The 22,873-nt window shown below is 38.2% G+C and overlaps 1 protein-coding gene across 1 annotated transcript in view; it reads right to left on the bottom strand.

The window, feature by feature from the left end:
• Positions 1 to 328: 328 nt before the first annotated feature.
• The window catches only part of NMT2 (N-myristoyltransferase 2), a 33,011-nt gene continuing 10,466 nt past the window's right edge, over positions 329 to 22,873 (bottom strand). The window contains exons 2-12 of the mRNA XM_086614575.1: positions 22,624 to 22,759; positions 16,999 to 17,143; positions 14,391 to 14,509; positions 14,202 to 14,293; positions 13,979 to 14,095; positions 13,212 to 13,382; positions 11,948 to 12,056; positions 8,167 to 8,337; positions 5,361 to 5,528; positions 642 to 779; positions 329 to 437 (exon numbers count right to left, since the gene is read on the bottom strand). Of these exons, the coding sequence (XP_086470701.1) occupies positions 417 to 437; positions 642 to 779; positions 5,361 to 5,528; positions 8,167 to 8,337; positions 11,948 to 12,056; positions 13,212 to 13,382; positions 13,979 to 14,095; positions 14,202 to 14,293; positions 14,391 to 14,509; positions 16,999 to 17,143; positions 22,624 to 22,759 (1,387 nt within the window). The 3' untranslated portion in view covers positions 329 to 416. The remainder of the gene's footprint in view (positions 438 to 641; positions 780 to 5,360; positions 5,529 to 8,166; positions 8,338 to 11,947; positions 12,057 to 13,211; positions 13,383 to 13,978; positions 14,096 to 14,201; positions 14,294 to 14,390; positions 14,510 to 16,998; positions 17,144 to 22,623; positions 22,760 to 22,873) is intronic.

The raw sequence follows: 22,873 nt of genomic DNA, 5'->3' as shown, positions 1-22,873 counted from the left end.
CACTGACAAACATACACCACCACTTAATAAATAGAAATGCAGCAGTTCATCCACATAATAGCAAATATTTTTGTACCCTAATCCACCACTTCAGTTCAGTTTGTACAAAACAGTCTTTTCTACAGAGTGGAAAAAAAATACCTTCTTCTCATCAAGGTGCAAGCTAAGCTTTGAAACTTAAATGAATGTGCTTTTATTCTTTTCATGGGCAATAAAAGAGTTTCATGGGCCTTCTGATCTATCTGAAAATGCATAAATTTGGTCACATATGGATGTCTTCATTGCTCAGGTTTAATGGACTATCTCAGTATCACTGACGTTGTGCTTTTACTCCTCTTGAACAATACCGTTCCAAGAACTATGGAGATCAAATCAACTCAAACGATGACCTCAGAGTTCCAGAAACATAAATGTCCTCATTGCAATACAAGACCAACCTAAAGGAAGAAGAAGAAAAATAGAGTATTTTAGCTCAAGTACAGCAATAAATCTAAACATCACTACTTTTCTGCACCTCGGTTACTGATCTTAAATATGACCAATTAAAAAAGCTACTTTAAAACTTCTGCCCATTTTGACCAATGCAGATTAATGCACTGTTACAGCTAACAGAATTCAGAAGCTCTTTTTTTCTCCCTTACCTTTTCAGATTCCATGCCAGGACACTTCCAGTTGTACAAATAATACTGCAAATTTCCATCTCCAATCCCGAACTTGAGTTTTTCCAGGAAGGTTTTGTTTTCCATTAAGTCTAGTGCATTGAACACATCAAATCCTTTCTGGCAATAGCAAAACATTTTTGAAATTTTACTTTTTAAAATTTCAAATGACGCACAAATGAGACTTTATAGAGTGGCATAACAATATCCAAGAGACTAGGCTAATTAAATGGAACAAAAGGCATGAGAATAATTCTTGCCTTTTAATTAGCTGCACATACAAGGAAATTTTCACAATAAAAAGTGAAGTATAAGGCATAACTTTGCTTGAAAATTATCTTCAAAAGGATAGGAACTTTAAAACCACTTCTCAGGGTAAAAGTCTGAAGAGTCCCTAAAGCATTATCCATTATTTTCTCCTTATAGATAAGCATTTTTTACAGTTACATACAGTGTTTTGACACGCATGGCCTATTCCAGCTAAAGATGCATAAATACAACCGACGGTGGTTTTCAGCCATTTATCATTCTGTTAATGATAAACATTATATTTTTGTGATTTGATCCTTTTCTGAAATGCCATTGTCTTTAGAATTCCAATCCTTCACATTACTCTCCCTCCCCTACTCACCCACCCTCTACCAACTCCTCTTTTCATCAGCCTCCCAAGTTCACCACTCAGAGCCATTTTGCTCTCAACATAGCCACATAGCCAAATTAGTCTCAGGGTTTTCTGCAGCAACACAAACATACTCAAATCCTAACGCACTGTGAAGTCTTAACATGCATTGCAGTGACCATCATATACCAATAGCTGAATTTGCCTGGGAGCCTGGATATAAAAGTCCATTTACTTGCAATTAACTGCAAGGGAGTCTGACCTAAGATCTTGGTGTCTTAACAGCACAAAGGCAGTGCGCCAGCAGGACCTTCTATACTCCAAGATAAAAATGTTAAAAACCAATAATGGTCAGTTACTTAAGTACAAGAAGATGGTAAGGAACATTCTTTACTCAGTATAAAAAGTAAATGCTTTTTTTTTTTTTCTTTTAAATAAGCACTCCATATTAGGAAAAAAAAAGGAGGTTGACGAAAAAAGAGCATTTTAAGCTCTCCATCAGTTTAGGACTACTTAAAAAAGCATCAGAAAGTACAGAGAGTGAGTTTAGTAAGGTTCCCCACTGCCTTACACAAAGATCATTCTGCGTGCAGACAAAGGTATACTAAGTTAAATGTGCCGTGAAAAATACACAGAAACAAGAAAAATAAAGCAGCAAGGATTTGAGACTTGGCATCTAAAGAAGTAAATTTTGAAATATTTCAAGTTAGTTAGAAAGGGAAAACTCAAAAGGCAGGTAGGGAAGCGCAAAAGAATACAGACACACTGTAGGTACAGACATGCTAATGAAGGTCTGCAATTAAGCACTCAAAATTCAAATAAATTAAGTCTACAGATGTAGTTTTAATTCAGTATCTAAACATCAGCAGATTAGGTTCAGGTTAATATTGTCTGATAGGTATTAAAAAGTTCCTGTTCGAGGATACTTGCTCTACAGCTCTGCCAGACCAGTTGAGCAGACTCAGAAGTGAACTTCTTCCCTGTTTGTAAGCTCTCTCTCCTGTTTTAGATCTAGAAACCTAGTGTCAGCCTCAACAACAAAATATGCAGGGTTTTGGAGGGATTATCTTGCTGCTAAATCTCACTCTTTCCATGCAGAATACATAGAACCTACGTGCATAACTCCAAACTTTGGGTTTTCCTTTGGAGATCAGGCATTTTGTCTTAAAATTGTCAAGTTTTTACTAGGCTTAGTTCTAAGCTAATTTTATATAGTGTAATACAAAGGTAAAAATTAACATTAAATGGATATGCAAACCCTGAAAGCAATTTGCTGAGTTGAATTTGTACCTCCAAAATGAATTCTTTGGGTGTAAAAGCATAGAAAAGACTATGTTGGGTCGTCCCCAGCCAAGAGCCAGACAGCCACCCAGCCTTTCGGTCACTGCTTTCCCACAGGATGAGGAGAAAATAGAAGGAAGGCAAGATGACTTGTGAATCAAAATAATGACAGTTTGATAGAAAAAAAGCAAAAGCTGCATGCACAAGCAAAGTAAAAGCAGCAATTAATTTGCTGCTTCCCCATGGGCAGGCAGATGTCAAGCCACTTCCTGGAAAGCAGGGTCTCAGCATGCATAATGGTTGGTTGGGAAGACAAATGCCATAACCAGGAGCATTCCCCCTCTTCCTCCTTTCATTCAGCCTTTATTGTGGAGCACATCATCATATGGTATGGAATAACCCTTTGGTCTGGTGGGGTCATCTGTTCTGGCTGTGACCCCTCCCAACTTCGTGCCCACCCCAGCCTACTCACTGCGGGTGAACGAGAGAAAACCGTGAGGCTGTGCAAGTACTGCTCAGTAACAGCCAAAACACTGGTGGTGTCATCAGCCCTGTTTCAGTCACAAATACAAAGCACAGCACCATATGGGCTGCTAGGAAGAAAGTTAACTCCATCCCAGCCAGACCCAGTATATTTGTAAACAAAAAGCTGTGAATAGGAGTGCATGTATCATTCCTCTTCCCTTGCCTCACCTCTCCTCATCTAGAAGTTCAAGTGCCAGATCTGCAAATGTAACCAGGTATCTACTGATGCAGATAGCCCCAGCAGGTACTTTGGGAATCTAGAAGTGTCCAAATCCCAGTATTCTAACTATATGACAATCCATTTAAAAGAAAAGAATCGTGTCATGTTCAGAGAGAAATGTAGACAGGGGAATCATAGAATCATTAAGGTGGAAAGGACCTTTAAGACCATCAAGTCCAATGGTCAACCCAATACCACCATGCTCACTAAACCATGTCCTGAAGTGCTAGATCTACACATTTTTTGAACACTTCCAGGCATGGTGACTCCACCACTTTCCTGTGCAATCTGTTCCAATGTTTGACCACTCTTTTTTCTATTTTCTATTTTTCTAGTTTTCCTCATATCTAATCTAAACCTCCTCCGGCACGACTTGAGGCCATTTCCTCTCGTCCTATCGCTAGCTACCTGGGAAAAGAGACCAACACCAACTTCTACAACTTCCTTTCAGGTAGTTGTAGAGAGCGATAAGGTCCTCCCCTGAGCCTCCTTTTCTCCAGCCTAAACAACTCCAGTTCCCTCAGCTGCTGCTCATAAGACTGGTGCTCCAAGGCACAGAGCTTTGCGGTTACACCACATAACTGCTTCTTACCTGTTCCATCTGTGGCCTCGTGAAAGGCCAGCCACTCTGCTCCCTATGCCACAATTCAAATGGAGACCAACATTTATTCTTTGTCTCACTTTGACTTTTAAGCAAAAGTAGTAGTAGTATTTTTAACCACTTCTGAAAATTAGATGAAGATATAGGAAAGTGGCTAGTATATCTCAATACCTTTCAAAGTCTGTCTCTGAACTTCCTTTGGTATTATCCTGGAGTCTGAGTAACAGGGTTCTCTATTCCCCATGACTCTCCAGGAGTTTTCCTTGCCAAATAAATATTCAACTGAATACTGTTTATAGCTCAACAAGCCTCAGCAAGCAGTTCACATCACAGACATCAGCTCAGCTGCAGTGCTGCACAAATACGGCTGAGACAGACAAGCTGAAGACTATGTGGCTGCTTTCACGCAGTCCGAAGTCTGAACAGATAAAGCCTTTTCAGACCATCACTGGCTTCATACAAGATCAACACAGAAATCCCTGTGCCACACACAGTGCAGACAGCTCTGAACACGGTGGGCTGGAGCACAGCTAGCATTTGCTTGCACTGAGCACTCTTCTCATAGGTGTAATACCACAAGCAGTGTGGCATCAACGCTTCAGCTGGGAGGGACAAGCTTCAAGCATGAGGAGCTCTGCAGCATTTTGGGAATGCTTGCTAGAATGGATACCATGGACTGGATGAAGCCTGTGGAGTGCTGTGAATTGCCAGGGCTAAACAGGTTTCTGAGAATTCATTCAGAGTGCTGGGATGTGCATCACTTGCAGAGCTCTGTACCACTGACTGCATTGCCCTTAGTGTTTGCAACTGCACTCCCACAAAACTCTGATGATTAAGGGCGGAGCATTAGTTTTTCATCAGACAGCACTAAAGCCTTACAATTCTTATGTTTAAAAACTTCATTTATAGTCTCTTCCATTCAACTAAATCATCTATCAGTGTAATTCCATGCATGAAGGTGTGCTTGAAACCTATACCGTGACATCATCTACAGAGCTTTACAGGCAGCAATAAGATAAAATGATAAAACTTGCACAAATAAACTTTTCCGTCTTGTAGAAAGAAAAAATAGTTTAAACAAGCAAACAAAATGTATTTGATAGAACTTAACTCATCTCCAGGGGAAACTATTTTAGTGATACTATTCATTCTTCTGATACTTAGCAAATACGGTCATCAGTGTGCTCTTGCACGTTTACACAGTTCAAGCTATCGCAAACACTTGATCTTCATGCACTTGTCATTCCCTAGCATCACTTAAAGTAAAAAGGCAAAACACACACAGTGGTTTAGATTTTTATATATTTATTGTATATGTCCCATCAACTGCACTCTGTGCTGTAGACAGTAAAACAGAATGCAATGGCATGGATAAATTGCTGCCAGTTCTTACCTTACCACCACTCCTAAGAATACTTTTGTGAAAGAAGCAGAAAAAAATAACCCACAACTTACCAATTTAGCTATGATGAGTGCATCATTCATTAAGTCCAAGAGAGGGGTCTCTGTATGAATATTGTAAAAGGAATAGGCAGCTTTGAGGCTTTTATGAACAGGATGGTGCATCACTGTTGAAGGTAATGTGTAGAAACTCAAGAAGTCTGTTAAAATACCATTTGAGCCCTACCAAAAAAAAAAAAAGACAACTAATAAGACGATAACAAGTAACCAAGTAAGTAATAAATGCAGCACAGTTTTGCACACCATAACTGTTATGGTATAACAGGTAATCTTGGCTAAGATCTGAAGAAACTGAATTCTTGCGAAGGATGTATTTATACATTAAAGCAAGACTGATGCCTGAAGGTCAGTTCAGAAAAGGAAACAAATATTTAGATTTTTTCTAGTCTATTACACAATAACATTTTGACAATCAATTGCCAAAGCGTTTGTTTCTCAAGCTCAGCCTGCTATGAACAAAGCCAACAAAGCACATTTCCAAAAAAGCACAAATTTTTTTTTCCAATTGAACTTATTTTTAAAATCTGGCAAAAGTTCACATTGAGGAATAATTTTCTCAACTTTCTAAAAACAGAAAAAGAAATACACTGTGCTGGTATACAAAGCCTATTTAAATCAGCTCCAGTGATTACTAATCAACAAGCACAATCCGTTTGCTAGACAACAGTGCTAAATCACACACTGAAAGTCTAGTAAGACCAACAGTCATCAAAAAAGGTACTTGTACGGAAATCTGAAGTATCCTGCATAAACTTTCTTAACATTTTATGAACCCAATGTAGTTTAACCATCTTCAAGAGTGTAGATTAGCTGGAAATGAGAAGTAAGTATTACGTGGGTTATGAGTGACATGCTGAGCACAAAAAAATCTACCCAGATCTTCACTCCTCCTATTCCAATTGTGTCTCCTGATATCTCCAAGAAGATATGGCAAAGGAGACATGCAAATGAGTTGTTCTTGCTTGCTTGCTCTGTTTTTCAATGACTATTTTGAGCTGAATGAAGGACCTCACATGGATCCTTAAACTGACAGTACTTATACAGTAAAAATTAAAAAGAGCTGAACCCATCACGTGCAAAAAAGCTGTTGTCTTAGAGCAGGTACAGGTTCTGTAGTAAAGATAAACTAACGACAAGTAACAGAAAAGTTAAGTCACTCACTAAATTCAGTAAAGATGATGACAATATTAATTCAGGAATTATATAGAGTATTTTAAGGTTTAAGCTCTGCACATTACAAAGATGACTTAAAAAATCTGACACTACCTTCTCCAGGTCACACAGGTCTTAAAAAGATTTAAGCACTAACGAACCTACATTTTGTATAGTGAAAAACTAGTTCAAGACACAGTGTAAAACAAGCAAGTGAAGACTGCACTGTTCAGTTAAAACAATACTGTCAAAATGAAATGGTCCTTTCCCTCATGCTGATCCCAGTGCTTGCGGGCTCTTCTGCAGGCTCCAACTCATCAACAAAGACAAAAATCAACTGGGGGAGGGCAGGGGCAGAGGAGGTAGAGAAAGAAGGAGGGACAATAAAATAAATTAGACCATGGAAGAGTCCAACAAGCACTAGACCCACTGCAAAGTAAGTAGAAAGCTAAGCTTGAACAATTACAACCGATGAGCAGGATCTCCCATCTCCAGCACCAATAAGTTTCTAAATTCAGCTGAGACTCCTGCACAAATTCAGGTGGCAGTGTGGGAGCACTAAGCTTCTACAGCCTTCCACTTCGGTCAGGAGGTGGTAGGTTTAAGGATGTTAGTGCTGATCATTTTCAAATAACCTTATCACTTTAAACAAAGGAATACACTATCTGAATATAATGTCTACAGCTGATTTAGCACGGACTCAAAGGGAAGAGTGTATCTTTCTCCACCAGCTTTACTGGAGCTATTCCAACCATGCCTTGGTGATTTCCAATCCAAATGCTCATCTATTGCTGCACTGCTTATTTGCAAGAAGTGGTGTGACCAACAGGTTGGAGAGTGGTGGGGTGGTGAGGGAAGATTAAGTGGTAGGAACAGATCATGATACTCTCCATCTTGTTAGTGGACAAAGATTCTAATTTTCAAGATCATTGAACTCCTAGCTGACAGTAACTCAGGACAGCACCAAGGGATGTTAACTTTTGCTTCTCTTTTTTACATATACTTCTGCTTATACATGTATATATATACACACACACACAAATTCATACACATGTACACACACACACACACACTCTTCTACCGGAAAAAATACATTTTACTCAAGCAGACCATCAGAAAACGTAACTCCCTCATAGCAGGTGCTTCTAAAAATGGTTTTAAAAATAAAGAATTTTGAACTGGTGCATGGCAGAAACTTAGACACCTGAGAGAATGACACTGAATTCAAACCAAGTCCTTATCTCAGTCCTTAGATCATTTTTCCTTTTTTCTAGAAAAGGAGATTTGAAGACCACTGCTTATTACCATGTCACAAGTCTATGAAAAAAAAAATAGAGGAATGCAGGTGGAAGGATTGTTTTTAAAATATGGAAATATTACAGCAAAGAACCTTACAAGATAATGATATTTTGAGACTTCAAAATTCTCCTTTAAAATATCCTGTTGTAAGAGCACTGCAGTTTTTCACAATCAAACATTTTCTCATTAACAGAATGCAACACGAAGAATAAAGCTTGGGATCATGATGTCAAATTCTACCTATAGCACACATTTTTCATACTGTCTGCATTTCAAAAACTTAATGCTGATATGAACTTCTGTAAGTGGCATTCACATATACATTCAAAGTAGTTAGAGCATGTTTTACCTCTACTACAAAAGTGTCAATAATATGATCCCGAGGCAGGAACCAGTGGGCTACCTCTTCTTCATCCATCACAGGAGCAAGATTAAACTGTTTCAAGTAAGTATTGATTAAGTCTTGTACTGCTTTAGTATCTTTTTGTTCCATTGGTCTCAAACCTGAAGTCTTTGTGGCCTTTAACAAAAGAAAAACAAATGTTAAGATGTTGGAAGGAAAACTGCATACACAGCAAACGCTAAAAGTAGGTTGCAGAGTCACTCCACTTGCTATAATGCATTCATTATTAGCCTACTTTATCCCAGACACCTAATTCATTATGCTATTTTACAAATGGCTTTCAATCAGAATTCCCTCTATTCTAATTATTGAGACAGTCTGGGGCACTTCAATCTTTGTATTTCGTTATTGAAACAACTTCATTTCTCCAGAGAAAAAGATACTATTGCCAACAGCCTAGACTTTACAAATTTTGGTTTTGGTGGTTTTTTTTTTTTTCAGGTCAGTCTTTCTACCTTTTCTTCTTCTAAACTACCTAGGGCCCAGAGACACAGAAACAAAACATAAAGCAACTTGCGTATCAGAAGTTAATCTGAATACAAGAAAACTTGCAATTCAACCTTATGAAAATTACAGTCAAGCTATAAACCAAAGTCAGCTAATAAAGTTTAACTAGAAATTATTTAACAAAAAAATTCCATCTATTCTTAACACTTGCAAACTCCTTCGCTAACTCAACTTTCTATATAGACACAACTGCTGTTCTGTTATCAAGAAAGCTCTTCACAACTTACAGCTTCCTAAAATTACAAAGCTACAGTATTTGAATGAATAAAGTTATTTATTTGACTTTAAATACCACAAGAGCAAAAAAAACGGCTTTCCAGTACTACGCAATTAATGTTTAAACAAACAAAGAGGATTAAAGTTTTCTCCCCAGCTTTTGTTAGCTTTCCTGAATATTTTCTTTTAGGGAGGCCAAGGCTTGATCTCTTCGGAGCTCGTTTATCCTGCTTCATCTGTCTGAGCTACATACTTGGGCATGTATCACATTAATCATAGCAAAGTCAATTGCAAGAGCAGCCAGGTAGAGACTTGATTACTGGAAGCCTGAAATTAGTGTAGCTGATTATGGTCTGCTCAAAAGGAGTTATTCTGGGGACATATTTATTCACATACTCTGGGAGTCAGCAGCCAGATGAAAAACAAGGGCATGTTTTGCCACAGCTCTGCCCTGTGTGTTATATTTCAGTCGTCCTGCTTTCCTCAGCAGCCTGGGACTATGGTTTTCCTCCATAATAACACACCATCTAGATTTAAAAATGCCCTGAATCCCTAAGAGTATTCACCTGACTCATCAACGTGATGCTTCCTGTGCCGTATTTAATTCACAACCTCCTTATGAACTACAGTATGAAAGGTTAATTTCAGCTCCCTCCAAGTCTTCGTGCCTCTTCTACAGCCACGCACCAGAGAACGATGGGAAGAAAAGCAGCTGAGCTAGAACATCTTTATCCCCCAGCAATGCTCAGAACAGCCATCAGTAAAGGATTATTTGTGGCCCCAGAAGTGAGGGAAAGTGTACGGAACTGGGCTAAAATTTGTTTCTCTGCTCCACATATCAAGCTGTACTGGGCATATATTCATGAATATCCTGGCTCAGGATCTCAATCAGTCAGGAAAAGACATACAGAGACAAACATGCTCCTGTCCTTATTCTAAACACAGCCAAAATTTACCTCTTTCAGAAAACTTGCTCAAGAGATTAAACACTTAGATAAGAAAAAATAAAGATTTTTTTTTTCTGTAGGCTTATGGACAAACACAGCCTTCAGTAAAGGTGGTATTTATTAATTACAGTATTTATTATTTCTGAAAACCTTTTTAATTCAGACTGTTCAAGTGATTAGGAATAATTAATTCCTCTTAAAGGGAGATGGGCTCCCACTGGCAATGATATTCCAAGGACTAAGAAAAGAGGTTAGAATGCAAGAAACAGTGTTTGGTGCTGAGGGACAGGACACTATGGCCTGAATGAACCAATTTGTGTGACAGCACTGTTTATGATAACAGCCTGAAACTGAGGATAAAGATCCTCAACAGCCCTTAAATCCTTTCTTAGAAATAAATCTCAAAAATACCCCAAGGCACAAGATCTAAAGAGAAAACATTACCACACAGATTAAATCTTTATTTTCTGTGGGAGAAGCTCCAAGTTCACTCTAAAAATAAAGAAACAGCGGAGGCATATTGACTCCTACATCGCTTAGATTTAAAAGCTGATTTTCAAAGCATCTATCTTCTATTTGCACATCTCTACAGTATGTTTGCCTTAGCTATATTTTATGAATGAGATATGATGGATGCTTTTTTATTTTTCATAATTTATTTTTCTCTTCAAATCTAGGTTTTATGATAAAGGAAAATGATCAAGGTACAACTGCTGTAGTTTCTAACGATTCTCTGTAGTTACACTTTTTGCACTGTAAATGAGATTCTTTAAACTAGTCTTTTCCTGTATTGCTTCCATGAGAAACAGTACTAGAGTTGCCACGAAAACCTGTACTTAAAATTGTCTACTGCACTTCTTTAGACTATAAAAAAATATCTTCAAGATTTGATAAAAGCTATATTTAGCTCTCCAAGATTAAAACCTAATTAATTTAGTTATTAATTCTAAAGTTCTGAAAACTGCTGCCCTGCACACAAGGGAGAACCTGCATGTGCAGGTATGGGTAGCACGCAGGCAGCACAGGAAACCAGTCTCACCGACAGCAGCAGGAGTCCAGATCAAGCCATGGCACGTGCTTTATAACCAAGGAGCACTTAGCGTATTGCTCAAATACATAAGTAGTAACAGAGCCTGCAGCATCGAGCTAAATATAACCAAGACACAATTCTCCCAAGTCAGATAAATCATTACAAAGTTCTATGAGTGAGGAAAAAAGTACTTTTTTTTAACCAAAAGGAAGGGCTTGTTTAAATAAAAAAGAGTTTACTGATATGGTACAGGTAGAGGATATTCTGCAATCCCTCCAAACAGAAAAGTAGCTTTTACAAGCAAAGAACTTGTTTTCAGTCATAAAGCTTAGACTGGCTTCAATAGGCTACTAATTACAGCAATGAGATTTTTTAATAGTACATCTCAGACCACTTACAGTGACTTGCCCTGTCATGCAAACACATCCTAAGGCTTTTTGCCAGCCTATTAGCTGCAAACATGAGAAAAAAAATACTTTCAACTAACCTAGCGATGCCAGAACACTTTTTCTTTTTTTTTTTGCCAGACCACACAAATAAACAGTACACAACATACTGAGGTGGCTTTTGCTGAGCTTGTTCATTGCAGAAGAACAACGTTCTCTGACAGAACACAAAAAGCCATGAATTAGAGTGGAATCAACAATCCCCCTGTACTCAGCCAGCTTTCTGATGGACCTCTCTGAGAAGTAATCTTTTATCAGATTAATCATACCAAGAATAGTCTTAGGCATCTTCAACTCAATCCCACACGTTTATGAAGTCAACGTTTCTGTTTTTTTCTTTGTTTAAGGCTTTCAGGTCAAATTTTATATTTTCTCCATATACAGATCCACATTTCCAGCAACAGTCTTTTCTGTTTAGTATAGCCCTTGAGGTCTTTTTCATCAACCAGAGATATTTTTTTTTTTTAATGTCCTGCATGCACTGCCTTTCCACACAAAAGCCTGTGCTGTCAGAGACAGATGGAAGGTTATTTTGGGCCTCACAATAACTGTGGGGATTCTCCAGAAGTCATACTGCTTACATCAGGAAGTCTGTAGAGCTTCATTGTTCTTTGTAGAGTCATGTTTCTACTCAAATGTGAAAATTTCACCTCTACCAATTTTCTGGGATTCAGTGATCGATGCCAATACCTGGAAATAAAATTAATGAAGAAGTTAAATAGTATTTTAAGTGTCAGCTTTACTTGCATCTCTTTCCCTACTTTCTTGAGTTGCTCCTTCTCCTCTCCAAATTTGCTTCTAAGCAAATCTGTACTACGTCTATTGGAGGCTTGTGCAAGATAAGGAAAAGCTATATCTAAGCAATAGCTTTTAAACAGGCCTGCTATCACTGTATTTTGAATTTAAACAAATGCTTTTTATTACAGAATGAGTAATCATACAGCTAAACATTTTAGTACCTGCCATAGACCTGACAAGCTCACCATACTTACATGGAAACATTTATTTTCTTGTACAAACAGGACTTCTTGCTCATGTCTAAATAGTTTGTTGAAGGAGATCTCCTCTTCCTAGGAGATCACAGTGCAAAACAACATCCCTGGTTACTCTAACACAGCATGGCTTTTTTTTTTTTTTCCCCATCTTTCGTTACAGAAGCTCACAGGATCTTTAGTGTTGATAGGTACAAGTACACTTTGAAATCAAAAAGTACTCTGTCCTCCAGAAGGATAGACGGCTGAACTAATAACACTGGAACTGAACTTTTACCAGTAGAAATAAAATTCATTCCACGCAAACGAAACTATACTTAATTACATACAACTGGTCTCACGTGATCGTTTTCCCATCTTTATCAAATGCCGATCAAGTCGTCCTTTCTCCAGGAAATATGAGACTATTTCAAAAAGAAAATCATACAATTCCCAGAAATGCTCTGCCATCTTTGGCAAGCAACCAGGTGAACAGGGAAGTGTCCCAGCAGGAAAATAAGGCCGCTCAAAAACCACAGGTATACAATGTTGTCATTGCTAGCATGGCTTCCACCAAAAGGTCAACAGAAACATCTATTAGTCTATTTGAGGTACAATAAACAAACCCAAAATTAGATTTTAGTCTGAGAAGCTGTTTTATCCAAAGTACTGGGAGGGAAGGCAGAGGGAAGAAATAAAGAAACAAAAAAACCCCACCTTGTCAAACAGTCAGGCCTCTGAGTTAGTTAGTCAAGGCCATAATATTTAATTTCTTTGAATTTTATGCTTTTATTGTTTCCAGCCAATTACATAAAATCTTCTTTAAAATGACTGCAATAGGAACTGATACTATTATGAACATCACCTAGGTTACCTGCAAGTGGCCACAGGTTTGGGGAGTACCACTCCAGCAGTGTAAACAGCCTGAAAAATTCCTTCCAGGTTTACTCTTCTGGTTATTTCCCGAATCAGTACAGGTGCGACCCGTTTAGATCTCAGTTTCTTATGGACACACAGAAAATTGATTTCTACCATTTTCTTCACACTAAAAGGACATTAAATAGTGGAAAAGTTTAAAAGAGTTGCAAATTGCATATTTTTATTTGCATAATTGTAGTTTTCCATGTTCTGACAGAAGAATTTGAGGTAAAAATAAATTAGTCTGTGACAAAGTACATCTGCAACAAATACGAATCTATGATATTGCAACTGCAATGGCAAATTGTGCAATATGCAAGCTGTGCCTAAGGTGTTTGCAACACTTTTTTCAGAGCTCTGTCAAGACTTCACCAACTGCCTTACTTTAAGATGCAGAATGGCATCCAAGCACATGCTACGTGGTATTGTAATACTTCATGATTGTCAGTGTATGAAGACCTGGCTAAGCAAGTCCAGCTGACTGATCATCCTTTAAATACCTTCCAGTAGGGTCAGAAAATTCTATGTCATTATCTGTATCATCCATCAATAAGGAAATTCCTTAAATATGTATTACTAGTCTTCTGCTACATACACAGAATTCTTCTATGGTCAGTGATTCTCCTTCTCTCTTTTTAAGTCCTCTATGGCAATGGAAAACAGCTTAAGATTTGTTTCACGGTGTTACTCTCTTACAAATACAGAAGTAATGGTGCATTTTACCTGTCATAAATACGAATATTTGCAGGTATGGCACTTATGAATCCCACTAGTTTTTTGTTTGAAGATACTCTAACCCCACAGTGCCATTGGGGTAACCAGCCTGGAGGACGTAGTGCCCTAGAATTGATGACAGAAATAATTACAAATTACTGCCTAAGAAGATGTAAAAAAACCACCCTTCTTTGCACTCCAGCCAGAGCAGAATGTGGAACTTGCTACTCACCACAGAAGAAATTCAGGTGAATAATCAAACCTAAACATATTATCATCATCTTCTACATAATTCTCATTTAACAGCGTGTATAACTCCTTCAGCTGAAAACACACAAAAAAAAGTCCAAAGATTTAACCACACACATCAATCAGAATAAACTTCAGTGATTTCAGATACATATAAAAATGTTTTACTTACAACTTCAGCATTGCTAAGATCCAATGTGTCCCACATAAAACCCTGTGGCAAAGAATATGGCTCTAGGCGGACATTGTCCTTATCTGGTTCAATTGCACCATGTGATGTTATAATTTCGTCTTTTGAAGGAGAAGGAGGGAGGGGAAAAAAAAAAGAATAAAAAGAGAACAGTTCAATTGCTAGCTTTCCTGATAGTTCTCAAAACTGCATCATCATGCATTTTCTCATAATTATGTGATACGAACATGAAGCTTTTAAAAAATGCTGAAAAAAAAGATTATTATTAGCTTATACTACTTCTCATTCTCACAGATCACATTCAGACTAATGACTACTTCATCAGAATTTCTATAGATATGCTCTAGAAGTACTCTACCTCAACTAATTTCCAGTATTTCATAACACAGGTCAGCAATTTATCAGCACATGCACAACATTTACCCAGCCACGAGATCCATGGTCTCATCATGAGAAACATGTTGTATCCTCAGCTAACAGGCTATGACTTGGATCCTGTTTACCACTGACTTGAACAGACCTGAACCCAACAGGATTACTCAGGAGCAGTGAAAGCCAGGGCTTTTAAGGGATGCTGGTGAAATGTGAAACTTGTTTCTAAAAATCCTACATGAAAGCATGTTTTCTTCATCTCTCTTACTTTACAACTCCGGTCCCTCAGTATATAACTATAAATAGAAGCTATTCCTCTTCTATGGAGCAGCACCTGCCAAGTGTTCCTTTGTAGCATAAAATTTTCCCAAATGACACATAATCCTGACAAATAATTACAGCCTGCTGTCCAGTTTGGAAGGTCATCATTACCAGCATCTTTACGCAAACTCTGGAAAGTATCAACAGCCTAAATGTTACTGCCACTACATGGCAGACTTGGCCTTGCTGAAAGATCTATTCCTAACAACCTTAACTAGAAGGCAGAAGGATTCTGAAGTTAAGTTTAATGCAAAGATCCTTACACCTACTTCTTGAACCAACGGATTATTTTTTTTTGACCTAACCATATCCAGCATATCAAATAGTGAGACTTCCCAATATGTTCATTCATTAGATAAAGGAAAAGCTTGAAAAATAAAAAAATATCAATGGGATCAAGAAGTAATCCATAAACACTGTTGAACAAAACCTCTGACAGCCAAATCCAACAAAGCATATTTCTACTGAACAACACTAACAAATCACTTTTAGAGCCAATGTGTTGGTCCTTTTAGGCTGGCAAGTGACAGACTCTCATCTCTGTGGAAGTGCTGTAAGGCATATTGACAAACCTGAGCTGAATTCCTGGGAACTGCTGTGCAGACACTTGAACTAGCTCTGAAAAAGATTCGTTACAGCCAGAGTATTTTTTGATTTACACATCAACGTATTTCGGCTAGGCTCTTCCTCCACCTAGACAGGATTACTGTGACAATTACTACCATTAGTTTACAGAGGTCTCTGGATGGAGTTTGTATGGAGAAGAGCCAGGGCAGGTCAGTTCAATCCAGTGGAAAATACGGCATCGAGGGACTGTGCTCCGGACTCTTCTATGCAAGGAAGTCAGGGAGAAATGAGATCACTGTGGATTAAGCTACAGAAATTGATTAATGTGAAATGCTGCCCTGAGGAGAAAGAGAGAAGAGAACTCCTGTGCTTTAGACTCTACCATATTTCTGCTTATTCTACACCAGTCTCCAATGTCATGCACAGAAACCTGCAGACCAGACGAGGCACAGCTATCGCACTGAGCCTGCTCTACTTGTGCGGTCCCCAAGTTTCACTGACACTTGAAGAGCTACAACTGCTTAGCTTGAAGATAATGAAGGGGGAAGAAGATGGTGCAGAAGGCAACTCAGAAAAAGCAAAAGAGTCAGCAACTATCTTCTCCAACAAAACCTAAGATTTACCAACTGTGTTAAAGTATAAAAAGTAATCTGCCAAATTCCTTACAAAATCAAAGGCAAGGAGAAGTCGCCATCTTACTTGGTACCAAGAACAGAGAATGGACTCTGAGGAAGCATGTTTTCAAGGCAGTGTACATTGCGGAGGAAGCAGGTGAACACACAGCAGTAGAAGTGTTCATGCATGAGACAAGTGCCATTATCCACTTAAAGCTGCATGAAAACACTGTAACCTACTGCAGGAGAGTCATTACCTCTCAATGATAGCAAATACCTTCAATAGATAGCAAATCTATCTATTGAAAAAAAAAAAGGAAAGTAAATATATAAAATCAAAGTTTACTCTTTGTCACCACTTAGAGTTCTTATTTTCCCTGAAGTGGAAAAGACTTCTATGTTCTGTTGTTAAGAGTTCAGACCTAAAACATACAAAGGAATGCTATTTCAATAGCATGTCCCATTTTTATAGAGCACATCAGAACGAATTTTATTAACGTTGTATTTTGTTGCATATCATCAGGGCGGGGAGGGGGAGGGAAGCAGCAAGCACTTTCCTAGAGAACAAAGAATTCCACATGAACTACACAAAAAATTAAGGATCTCTACCGCACACAGTCCAACTTCATACCCATTTCAGAGAACATGCCACACAGCTGGTACACCACACTGGGGTCAGTAAGACAGATCTTATGCCCAGGTCCAGTTAAACTTACTAAGTTTAGGTACAGGTTGCGTATCCCAAAACTGGTATTTACGTTTGGTAGCCTCATCAATGTTCTTTGCTGGGCCTTGGCATGCAGAGAGCAGCTCCATTGCTCTCTGGATGTCTTGAAGCTTCTGCATTGGAATGGCTGGATTCTGCATACAGAGACAAATGGAAGAGGAAGCTTATTGAGACATTTACTTTGAACAAGTTGTATAAACATGTTCATTTATTTTACTGTTTCGTATTCTTTCATGTACTCTTCTCCTCATGATTAGTTTAGGTGTAACCTTCAGAGGCAGAAGGGTGAAAAGTTAGGTGGGCAACGGACAAGCAAGCAGCTTCGCAAAATAATAGTTTTGAGTAGCACTTGCATTTAACCATAAAACCTCAGCATTTTTAACAAATACTGCAGCATTAAGGCAGAGTACTAGTATCACAATAAAAAGCTTCTTATATTCCCTGCCCCCTCCCCAGTAAAACACAATAAAACAGCAAAAAGCAGATCAGCTTAGATATCTAACAATCTAAAGATACTATCGGTACACACAGAGATGTCTGAAGTTGTATTTTACACACGCAATACAAAATAATATTTAAATTCACTATGGTTCAGTATTTCAGGTACACTATATTGCTACAAACATCCCCTTTTTAACCTTAGTTATATTGTACTTGCCTTCTATTAGCTTGCAATTATTATAGCAGGTTCCTTACTGAGTTGTAACACACGTAGGACTTAACCTTATCTTGCCACTAACGCCAATTGTGCTAACATTCACAACTAAAGATAATTTTAACTGACAGAAGCAGATAGACATAAAATAAACCAACTTTCCATTTAAAAGTTGAAAAATCTTTACAGAAAAGTAATTTGAAAAGCATAAAAACTAAAGCTAAGCATTTCTAAACTGAGCTCTTAAACCCTCACTTCTGATCACCAAGTTTAACTGGAACGACAATTTTACCTGCATAGGAAAGTACGGAGGAATAAGGGTAACAGACTTCTAAATCTAAAGGGATTTTTATCTCTCTTTTTTTTAAATCTATTTATTTGCTTTGTTATCTCCCAAGTGGTAAGCCCTGTTCCGAGGCATCATAACAGCATGTTTGTGCTCAGGTTTTCCCAGACTGCAGTGCAATAAATACATTTGAAGGAATAGTCTCAAATGGATTGGAAAATTTTAAGCAATTCTGCATAGAGATTTCAAGCCAGATTTTATTTTTTTTTACTGAATATCAATGGATCACTATTTCCATATTTCACTTTCTTTCTAGGATTCATGTGTTGAAAAACCACCATAAATTACATGTAATAATGATGCAAAGCTTCATCTGGAGGGGCATCTGCCTCTAGTATCCTCAGACACAAAAGAAGTAAAACTCCCTGCTCGTAGCTCAAGCAGGCCATCACTTTCTATTTATAATAAGAACTTGTACTCTCTAAACATCATGCAACTTTTTTCATTAATTTAAGTATTGCAAAATTTTACCTTTGAGCACACTTTAAATACCTGTCATCTGAGTAGTTGTTAATTAACATATTTACACGCTTCAGAGCAACACTACTGCAGCATAAAAACCCCCTACCCTATTACTTGATCTGTATTACAGTGACGTAAGTTACCTTTCTCAACTAAAAATTTGTCTATTACACACTGGCCTGATACAAATACTTCTCACGCCATTAGATAAATTCTGAAGTCTTATCAGTAGATTATGAAATCATACATAACTATTGACATACTGTAATTTATTTTGTATGGTTATGTTAAGCCTCTAATTTTTTTCTACAACAAGAAGAAGAAAACAGAAAATCTAAAATAAAGATATTAGGTTCTAAGAAGATCTTACTTGCATACGTCAAGTAAAAAGTTCATGTTCTAGTACTAAACACAACATGGCTAGGGACAACAGGAAGAATTACCTTTCCTTTCAAGATGTTCAGAGATCAGCCTGGCTAAGAAGTTTACTTTCAACCCTTTTTGTTTTCCTACACAGCAAGAAAAACCTACACAGAACTTCACATGAATTAGACAAGAAGAGTGATTTCATTTAATTTCAGTTAGGGAAAATATCTCCTTACAGCACAAGACAGCACCATTGCACAACAGGGTTGAGGTACACAATGGGTTTTTTTTGCCTCAGTTTTGGTGACAAGATCTGACCTCAGATCTTTAATGTCCCTGAGCCTTGCAGCAGTCTGTAGGACTCATTCCCAGCAGGAGAAAAAGTTAGGGACCACTTAGCAAACTAGTCATGCACAGGTCCACAGGAACAGACCAGATAAATTAGAGTGCTGAGGGAGCTTGGTGATGTTACTGCAATTAGCACTTACAAAGTTTAAAAGGTTATAGCAATCAGTGGAGGTTTCTTATGACTAGAAAAGGGAAATGTCACACTCATCTTCAAGAAGGCAAGAGGGAGGATTTTGAGAACTCGGGAATCAATACTGCTTAATGATCTGGACGTGACAGAGTGCTTTCTCTGCAAGTTCATAGATGATACCTAGTTGAGAAGAATGATTGATACGCTGGACTGTAGAGCTGCTATTCAAAGCTACTTTGACAGGCTGGAAACAGAAACTTCATGAAGTTTTACAAGGGCAAACACAAAGTCCTTGCATCCAGGACAGAAAAAGCCCACGCAATGGTAGAGACCAGCATGGACTGGCTAGGAAGCAGCTTTTCTGCAAAGAACTTGGAGGTCCTGGTGGGCAGAGAGCTGAACATGAGCCAGCAGTTTACTGGCCAGCAAAGGACAGCTGCATACTGGCTCTTACTGCCAGCAGGACCGGCCAGCAAGTCTTCCCTTTTATCTACACCCCTGATATCACTTCTCACAGTTTTGGTTTCTCCATTACAAGGAAAACATTGACATAATGGAGCAAGTTCAACGGAGGGATACCAAGATGATTGTGAGGCTGAACCACATGACATACAAGCAAAAGATGAGAGACCTTGGTTTGTTCAGCCTTAACAAGAGAAGGTTAAGGGAGCAGGAGAAATCTTACTGCTGCCTAATGGGAGGATATAAAGAAAACTGAGCCAAGTCTCTTCAGAAGAGTACAATGTTGGGACAAGAAACAACGGACACATGTTGCAAACCAGCAAAATCCACTTAGATATAAGGAATTACTATTTTTTCAACCGCAAGTGTAGTCAAACACAGGAACAGGTTGCCCACAGAGGTTGTGGAGTCTACATCCCTGGAGACCACACAACCTGATCTAGCTGGATCTGCTCTAAGCAGGTGGTTGGTCAAAAGACCTCCAAAGACCCCTTCCAATCTAAGTTATTTGGTGACTAAGTCGTGTAGGCCTTTGGTGACTACAATAATGACTGATAATATTGCATATCTGGCAAGCTTCATTTGAGTCAGTGTGGACAGTCTACACCACTGGGACTTGTAATGGGAGAGATCAAAGTCTTCTGAGACGGGCAGTGAAGTATCCTAAAGGTCATCGTAAGCATACAATGCTAACAAGCATTTATTCCTGTAGTTATACTCATGCCAGTGTTCAAAAAGTCCAACATCAAAAATAAGGGAGGGAGAAGCCAAGGACACCCACTGTTCTGTTTTTCTCATCTCCAGATTGGTACACCTGTTTACAAACTCACCTGAACTCAAAGTCTTTTTTCCAAAATAATTTTCAATGAGCTCAGAAGCCCCACTGAGTATTACCTGATGATCCTGCATATATTCTCTTAGAGGTAAGATGTACAATGTCACATTCTTCTGAAATATTTTGTAAACCTCTTTTCCACCAAGAGTAAGCAAACACTAAAAGCCTTTTTTTCTGTAATACATTCCACATTGCACAGGGAATACAAATCTAAACATCACTTGAGTAGCAAAGAAAAGAAATATACTTCTCCACACTGACCCAGATCAGCAGTCTAAGATGTTTTCAAAAAATCTAAAACAGGAAAGTTGTCCAAGACAGAGAAACTTATCTACTTATCTGTGTGTACATCTGGAACACAGCAGAGAAGGCAAAAAAAAAAACCCAGTCAACACTGATGCATTTGCAACTAGAGAAAAATAGAAGCCATATAAGAACAGTAAAATGGTTTAGCTGCCTAGAGCTTGAGAGAAAGACTTAAATAAGAGTTTTTCTTTTATGCCAGTAAGAGAGAAAGTTTTGTAACATCACTAACAAACCAGCTAAACTTCTTGCGACAGTAAAATAATCACAGAGTACCACTCTAAGTACACAACTTAGAACAAGGATAAGCTTCCACATTTACAAAACACATCATGTCAGAGAAATGGTGTGAAAGACTGCAAGGTGCTGAGGACTAAAATTTGCACGTGAAAACAAAAAGTAGTGAAGCATCTTCCTTTTAATGCAACTAGAGGCAACATACAGAACAATAAGTTTGGTCAGCAGGGAACCAAGGAACCCTCAGGATACTCCAGCAATGAACTATGTCTTTATATTAACATTAAAATTGACCTCACTTCAATTGTAAAAGAGTTTGAGGTTACTTAGTTATCACTTGCAAACAGTCTTCTTGTATTAAGTAATTTATGCCATGTACTTTGTAGAAACTTGGTATCAAAAGATGTGGTGAGATGAGAAAGTACTCAAGATCTCTCTACACATTTTAAAGTGCTCCTGTGCCAAATATGCCCATGCAAAGCAATGGGGGTTACACAGGGAAAACTTGGAGGGACAAGACAAGATCTATCAGTATGTTAACGAGCCAGAAAACAACTTTTTCCCAAAAATTAGTTGGTAGCCTCAACGTACTTGACAAATCTTACAGAATGAGTAGTACTACTGGTACAACAGTGTAACTTTCTCCACATTAATCTGAGAAAGCAAATACAACTACTTCAATATGCTTAATGGTCCACAAATTTTCTTATCATCAGGCTATAAATTTCAATTCCCATGCTAAGATTTCTCTTGAGATAAAAGCCGTATGTTAAAAAGCCATCACATCATATCATTCGACATTCATTTAGAACATGGTAGTCAAAAGCACATAGACAATGCTATTTTATCACAAAGCCCACAAAGATTGTACATTCCCTCACGTAATTTTGCATTCTTATTTACAACAGATGCCTTTCAGATGGCAAAAAGTTTATTCAGTCTGCATCTTCATATTAGAAATTACTGCTTTTTATGCAAGATGACATGCTGCTTCTTTGCCCAAATGACTCTGGTTAGCACAGCATGTACACCTTCCCTCCTACTGCTGATGCTCACCATGAGATATGCTGTACAAGTTACTGAAAGTGCTCTAAGCCAAGTTAGATGGTGGCTAAACTAAAGGCCATTAATCAAACACAAAAATCTATTTAAAAGTATTACCACTGCAGATCAAGATTCCCTGCAACAAAGGTGTCACTAGCCTAAGTTTTAACTGCTGGAAAAGACAGACATCGCCTCCTCCTCTGGTCTTCTCACAGTACACCACCATGGTGGTGATGACAACTCTCCAGGTAACTTCATACAGTCTGCAAACACCAGGTCTTATCTTGCTTCTGTCTTTAGTCAGGACAGTAACCATTTGCTTAATTCTGATGTGTTAAGGCAGAACTAACAACTTGCTTTTATAAAAAGTAACACACAAATTAAATCAGAAAGCAAGCACAAATTAAAACAGAACCAGGCTCTCACTTTTGAAGGCTGTTGAATTTTAATCTCCTGGGAGTCAGACGCAGAATCTGATTTGGTGCCTCCAGAATTTGGTTTCTCCTTTTTTCTCTTCTGCTTCTTTTTCTTCTTCTTCGCTCCCAAATCCCCTCCAGGACTTCTGCCAGAGATTCAGAAAATGTGCAAGAAGAAAAATCAATACCACTAAGTTTAAAATTCAAGAAAAGTTAAATATGGAAAAAACAGCATTTTAATATGAAAAATCTAACAGCAG

The sequence above is a fragment of the Tauraco erythrolophus genome, chromosome 7 (assembly GCF_009769465.1).
Source record: "Tauraco erythrolophus isolate bTauEry1 chromosome 7, bTauEry1.pri, whole genome shotgun sequence".
Taxonomy (NCBI): Eukaryota; Metazoa; Chordata; class Aves; order Musophagiformes; family Musophagidae; genus Tauraco; species Tauraco erythrolophus.
Note: the sequence above shows the minus strand (reverse complement) of the source record. Positions and strands in the feature narration are given on the sequence as shown.